Source organism: Rattus norvegicus, chromosome 10 (assembly GCF_021556685.1).
Source record: "Rattus norvegicus strain SHRSP/BbbUtx chromosome 10, alternate assembly SHRSP_T2T, whole genome shotgun sequence".
NCBI lineage: Eukaryota > Metazoa > Chordata > Mammalia > Rodentia > Muridae > Rattus > Rattus norvegicus.
Window position 1 is genome coordinate 68,304,480 of NC_141543.1, and position 7,234 is coordinate 68,311,713.

The window sequence follows — 7,234 nt, forward strand, 5'->3', positions numbered from 1 at the left end:
CAGGGCCACGACCAATCCGGAGCGCGCGCGCCCTCCCGCTTGGGAGGACTCTTGACAGCCACGGGCGGCCGGGCGGAGCCGCGGGCAGAGCGGGGAGCTGGGCGAGGGGACAGCTCCGCTCCCCGAAGCCCAGTGCCTCCCGCCGGGGACTGTCCTGCCGAGCCATGCCTCCGTGGCCAGCCGCCCTGGCGCTGCTGCTGGCAGCGCTCGCCCTGCTCCTCCTGCGCCCCTGGAAGCGCGCTGTCGGAGCGCGAACCTCGGTCCGGGACCACGAGGAGCAGGAGGTGGTGAGCGGAGGCCCCGCCGACCACTTCAGCGACCGGCGCGAACCGCTCCCCGGGGGCTGCAGCCTCATTTGCAAGCCGTCCGCTCTGGCCCAGTGCCTGCTGCGCGCTCTGCGACGCTCGGCGGCGCTGGAACCGAGCCCGCGCTCCTGGCTGTCGGGGCCCCACCTGCAGACCTTCTGCCACTTCATCCTGCCTGTAGGGCCTGACCCTGAGCTAGCCCGCGAGTACCTGCAGCTGGCAGATGATGGGCTGGTGGCTCTGGATTGGGTCATAGGACCTTGTGCCAGGGGCCGCCGTGTCACCAACCCTGGGAGCCTTCCTCCAGTACTACTGGTAATCCCCAATGCATGGGGACGCCTCACCCGCAATGTACTGGGGCTCTGCCTGCTCGCCCTGGAGCATGGCTACTACCCGGTCATCTTCCATCGCCGCGGCCACCACGGTTGCCCACTAGTCAGCCCCCGACTACAGCCTTTTGGGGACCCGTCCGACCTCAAGGAGGCTGTGACTTATATTCGCTTCCGACACCCGGCGGCACCCCTGTTCGCGGTGAGCGAGGGTTCAGGATCCGCTCTGCTGCTCTCCTACTTGGGGGAGTGCGGCTCCTCCAGCTATGTAACCGGCGCTGCCTGCATCTCGCCAGTGCTACGCTGTCGCGAGTGGTTCGAGGCTGGCTTGCCTTGGCCTTATGAACGTGGATTCTTGCTGTACCAGAAAATCGCTCTCAGCAGGTGGGTAACGGGAATTGAGGTCTAGAGCTCTGCTTGTATGAAAACAGACCATTGTGGTTAGGTTGGGGCAAAGTTCTCACAAGGTTTCCCAAATTGTTCAAACCCTATAATTGACATAAAGCTATGAAAGTGGGTTTCAAGCCATAGATAGCCCCAGGGCCTCCATTAGGGCCCCATCAGTTCATCTCAGTCTTAGGTGTCCTAGCAACCGGTGGTCAGCAGAGGCCTGCACCTGACATTTACCACTTAGTCCACAGCCAGATAGGTCAGCAAACAGGGCTCTGGAGGCAATTGCAGCCGAGTATCTGTCCAGAATGTTTACTTTCCGACTCTGAGGCAGGAGGCAGCACGAATAAGAGATGTGGCAGCATTTGATTTATTTAATTCTTTAAACTGACAGATGTTTTACATATTTCTAAGAGGCGAGTATGCAACACTTATTCGTGTGTTTGTTCTTTCTGAGTCAAGGTCTCACACGACTCAGGCTTTACAGCTGAGGGGGTGTGTGCCCCTGAACTCCTTCACCTCCTGAGTGCTGAGATTACAGGCATCAGGCACCACACACATCTACTAAAAACAAACAAACAAACAAAACCACTAAACTCTTAGATCTCCAGAGAGCGCGCGATTTTAACACCAGGCAAGACTGTTGCACAGAAACCACTTGAGCACCATTCCAGTCTTCCCTAAGAGATGGCAAAAATGAGGTCAGAGGCATTCTGGCAACAAATAGGAAAACCCAGGACATGGGGTCGGGCCTGGCTGGGGTCAAACCCTGAATTTATAGGCAATCAGCCAGCCCTTTTAAGGCTCACCCCTCTTTCCGTCAGTGGAGTTAATAACACCTCAGCAGGTGGCTGTGACCATTACAGGAAAACCCTGACCTGCCAATTAGAACTCTTTCTTTTTTTCTTTGCCATTTTACCTCCTTCTATTTTGGAAAGGTCAAACCCTGAGGCTGAATGAGAGGTGCTGCCATGGCAACTCAGAGGTGGTTTGGTACAGGGACAGGGTACTCTAGTCTAGCTTAACTGCTGTAGTTTCCACTCCAAAATGACCACCTTTAGTGCTTACCATAGACTCAAACCAGAAAGTTGGGGAAGGGAAATGAAGAGGAAACCAAGGCATTTAGGAACCAGCCACCCTTCCTGTGGAAGTCTGGGGTTGGAAACTCATGCACAGATCTAAAGTCAACTAACAGGGCTGATTAATCTCCCTAAAGGACTGAGCTGGCCACCTGACCTCCTTGTGACCCTTCCAGGCCCTCTCCAGGGATCGGAGAGCCCCCGGCCCCCCATTGTCCCCACTCCCCCCCAGCTCCCCCTCCCACTCCCTGTAATTTGCAGGCCCCTATTTAGGAAATCATCTGATAGACTGATTCTGGTCCCAGTTGTTTTCTCTACCACCAAGCACTTGCTAGGAGCACGTGAGTGCCCCAGGGGTCGGTGTCCCCAACCAAGGTCATACCACCAGGCATCACATCAACCAAAAAACGGGAAGGCAATGGCTGGAATAGAACGGTGATTGATTGTGGGAGAGGGAGAGGCACCACCTCCTAGTTTGGATCGTCTGAGACAGTGAGTTCTCTCAGGAGAAGCCTCAGAGGAGGCAGGTCATGAGTCCCTTACAAAGGGTCAAAAGGTGAGGTTACAGGGAGAGCTGTCTCTAGTCAGCAACTGCAAAGTCAAATGTCCCAGGGACAAATAGTAGGAGTGACAGAGAAAAAATGATCACCCCTATGGAGGAGCCAAACATATGCATTATACCAGAAATTGTCTGACCTTAAATGATGGTCACAATGTGAAAGGGGTTTGGGGGACCAGAAAGATGGTTCAGTGGTTAAGAGCACCATTGCTTTTGTGCAGAGGACCCTGGCTCAACTTCCAGCACCCACATAATGACTCACAACCATCTGTAACTCCAGCTCCAGGGGAGCTTCTGGTTTGCATGGGCTCATGGTTCACATATACATGCAGGCAAAACATTCACACACATGAAACACGTCTTTTAAAGGGGCTGTGTTTTCTTGTGTGTGCAGGGGTAGGGGGGTGAGGGGGCTCTGACTAAGAGACTGAGACTCATTGATTGTCATTGCCTGGAACTCCCAGAGAGCCACTGGGCGGGCTTCTGCCTCTTGAGAGCTGGGATCAAGGACCCTTGCCACCAGACTTCTCTTTTCTGTATTTCAAAAGCCCAACGTCTCTGTGGCTAGACTCTGGCCTGGATGCTGTCTCCACAGTAACTTTACCTGTCATCTAATGTTCTGATTTCTCCATCTCGCTCTCTCATTCACCTGTGGTCAGGTATGCTTCTGCCCTGGAGGACACAGTAGACACCGGCAAGCTCTTCAAGAGCAGCTCCCTTCGAGAGTTTGAGGAGACATTGTTCTGCCACACCAAGAGTTTGCCCATTAGCTGGGATACCTACTGGGATCTCAACGACCCACTCCGGGATGTGGATGAGGCTGCTGTGCCTGTGCTGTGCATCTGCAGTGCTGACGACCCGGTGTGTGGACCACCAGACCGCACTCTGCCTGCGGAACTCTTCCACACCAACCCGTATTTCTTCCTTCTACTCAGTAGCCATGGAGGCCACTGTGGCTTCCTGCGCCCTGAGCCCTTGCCAGCATGGAGTCACGAGATCATCTTGGAGTCCTTCAGGGCCCTGACTGAATTCTTCAGAATGGAAGAGAGAATGAAAGGGCTGAGCAGGCGCAGGACTTCATTTTTAGGGGGCCGGCGTCGCTGGGGGGGCCTGCAGAAGCGAGAGGTTTCCCCTTCTTCCAATCTGGAGGAGATCTTCGACTGGAAGCGTTCTTACACGAGGTGAGAGGTGAGGCTTACCTAGGGAAGACCCTGGACCTGCGAGATAGATCCCACAGTATCACAGCGAAGGGGGAGGGGGGACCTGCACCCCTCTCTTAAAGTGGAGAAAGAACTTCCACCCTGAACGTACTACCTAAAGAAGAATTGCCCTGGCTCTGAGAAACATTGCACATCCTGCTCGGCCCCTGGCCACTGTCTTCTGTCATCAAGTCACAAGCAAAGCAGCAGCCCTGGTGAAGTTTCAGACTGGAGAGAAATTCTGGCTCTCCTAGCTGGGAGTCCAGGCAGGATGAACTTATGAGAGTCGATGGGTGGTTCTGTCCCACATAAATAATCATCTTGGTGACTCTGAGTCTCGAGCTGGAGCCACTCAGTACAGAAAGGACAGGATGTTTGTGTCTCTGTCCCATTTCCCTCATGTGCTCTGCGGTTGTGGTTCTGCTCTGACTCGAATATCAGCAGCTGGGGAAGCAGGCTGTCCCAGTTGCCTAGCTCTCCCCAGTCTGAAAGCCAACAGAGGCAGGAGATGCTGGGCCGAGGCCAGGGTGGAGAGAGCTAGCTAGAATGTGAGTGTCTGTCCCTGCCTCTCATGGTGGATAGAAGCTCCAGGGCTAACCTAGGCCTCTAAGCCAGGCTCTCAAGCTGGTTCAATCCATCTCCTAAAAGTGTTTTAGAAGTAAGAGGTGCTATTACCCAGGGTCTAAGGGTTCTGTTAGATCATGGCTGTGGTAGCCAGGTTAGGCCAAACACACACACACACACACACACTCACACACACACCCCTTCAGTTCTGATCCAGGAGATTCCTCCAGAGAGCAGCAGCCAGATGTCCTCCTCCTGAAATGTGGGCTTTCTCACAGTCAGTGACAAGAGTAACAACCCTCATAAGAGTTTCTGATCAGTGTTCTGGCACTAGCTTCTCCCTTTCCACAGCCAGGCAAGAGATATGGGAGCAGAGGAGGGCAAAAACTCCAAGAGCACGGTGAAGGCAACCCCACTATTCCTGAGTGTCTCACATTACAGCTTTGTCTGCTCAATTATTCAGAAAGCCAAAGCTGTTTTCTGGATCCATTCACTCAGCCAGTGAGTGGCCATTTGGTTTTATGAGGGATAAGGCTGAAGACCAGAGAGCAGTAAGCTAGACGTACATAGCTTGGATTGGACTGAGCCTTTACAAATTATTTTGACAGCTGGACATCTGGATCCATGTATTGTTAAGATTCATAATCTACCCTGAAATTTTGTTTTTTATTTATCCATGGTGCTTGGGCCTTGCTTGCTAGGCAAACCCTCTACCACTGAGCTCTACATCCAGTCCAGAAGTTATTTTTTTAGTTTATCAGTGGGAAAGAAGGCACTTGGTTTAGACTTAAAGAAACAAAACAGTTTGAAAGAGGCCTTCACAGCCAAAGGACAAAGAGAGCTCACAGGTGCACCAGGGCTTCCATTCCAGGTTTGGATAACCTTGTCCTACCTAGTCGGGTTTTCTGTTTGCTTGTTTTGGGCTTTTGTTTTCTGCTTGGCCAGGAACTCACTATGTAGACCAGGCTGCTCAGTACAGAGATCCACCAGAGAACTGGAATTAAAGGCTCTCCACCGAGCCTTCTAATCTTGTTCTTTTAGATTAAGAAACAAGGAAGTAAATCCAAGATATAATCCAGACAACATTCAATCATCTAAGGCACATATCCTATTGTGAAAGAAGTTTTTTCTCTCTTCTCTACTTCTGGCCCCTCCCCCACACCCTCTTCTTTCATCATTTCTGAGCAAGAGAACGAAAAGGAACTGAGCTCTAAAGAGGAAGCTCCTCAGTCGCTGGTGAACCACAGCCACGGTGGAAGGCTAGGTTGGGGGATGGCTGGCATATGGTCACTCAACCCCACCCCCACATTTGGGACAGTAGGGATTTCAGTTAATTAGGGTCCTGCTGCTATTGGATCCCTCAGAAATAATGATAAGATGGGAAACAGCCTGGTGGCAGTTCAACCCTAAGGCTTAAAGTGTCTCTAATGGCAAAAATCTGGGCAATTTTTCAAGATCAGCTACCACAGGACCCATTTCTTCAAGAGAACACTTATGTGAGAAAGCCTGGTTAAGCTCCCCCCCCCGCCTTTTTTTTTTTTTTTTTAAAGAAAAGCAAGCTTGCTAGAGAGGGAGTGTAAAGACTTCATAGTAAGGTTTCTCTTCTTTTTTGTGGAGCTGGTGGTTAAACCCAGAGCCTTGCACAGACCAGACAGCACTTCACCGCGGAGCTCCACCCTCTCCCCTGGCATAGGTCTTGCAGTCCTCAGAGGAATGGCAGAGTAACTCTCCTTCAGGTTATTTGGGCCCCAAGTCCTACTGATTTAACCCTAAGACATTTCCCCTTCTGCTCTTTACACAGGGAGCTCTCAGGGAGGGACCTATTACTTTTTGAGATGGCATCTCACAATAGAACATTGACTGCCCTGCAACTCACTGTATAGACGAGGCTGGCCTCAGACTCACAGAAATCCCCCACTTCTGGATACTGGGATTAAAAGTATGCACCACCATGTGCAGCCTAGGTGATTTACAAAAAGAAAATTCTACCCATTGCTGTGCAGAGACTAGGAGTGAAGGCTAGACATGTAGTTCAGTTAGTCGAGGGCTTACCCATTATTCACAAGGCTCTGACTTCAATCCTTAGCACTGCATGAGCCAGTGTGATGGTGCAGACTTGTAGTCCCAGAGGTAGAAAGCAGAATTGTCATTAGTTCAAGGTCTGCTAGTACTGAGCTTGAGGTCAGCATAGGTTACTTGAGACCTTGCCTCAAAACAAAACAAAAAAAGCAAACAATACACATACACATACACACACACACACACACACACACACACACACACACACACACACACACACAGAAACTAGGGCAAAGGGTCATCTTTGCCAGAAAGTGTGGTTTCTGTTGAAGCAGGAAGGGTTTGGATGACTGCCCTTCATCCAGATTGGGTCAGTTTGGGTAAACAGCTAATCATGTGAAACATATAAGGAGACCCAGGCACACTACCCGGAGAAAGTATGGTTCTTTGGACAATGACAAACAAAAAAACAAGTTCTGATTTTGAGGAAGCAACAACAAAACAAATCCCAAGAAATTCCAAACACCATGACTCTCTATGGTATCCCATCGTTCTGATCCTTGCGTTCTTCCTTCCTTCCTGCCAACCGATTGGTCTCTTCATTACTCACAAGCACCTTTAAAAGGGTAAAGGAAGATGAGCGTGGGGGACTAAAGACTTCAGCAGACATTATCTCAAGAGTAGAGATTGAGCAGAGTGTGGTGCTTTGCCTGTAATCCCAACACTTGAAAGTTTGAGACAGGAAGATCAGAGGCTCAAAGTCAGCCTCAGCTATGTAACAACCCAGGGC

At 51.2% G+C, this 7,234-nt stretch overlaps 1 protein-coding gene across 1 annotated transcript; it reads left to right on the top strand.

The window, feature by feature from the left end:
- The first annotated feature begins 85 nt into the window (after positions 1 to 85).
- On the top strand, positions 86 to 5,472 carry Abhd15 (abhydrolase domain containing 15). Its single transcript, NM_001107025.1, is given in 2 exon segments — positions 86 to 1,018; positions 3,322 to 5,472. Coding segments are annotated over 2 exon segments (1,380 nt in total). The 5' UTR covers positions 86 to 164; the 3' UTR covers positions 3,848 to 5,472.
- The last annotated feature ends 1,762 nt before the right edge of the window (positions 5,473 to 7,234 follow it).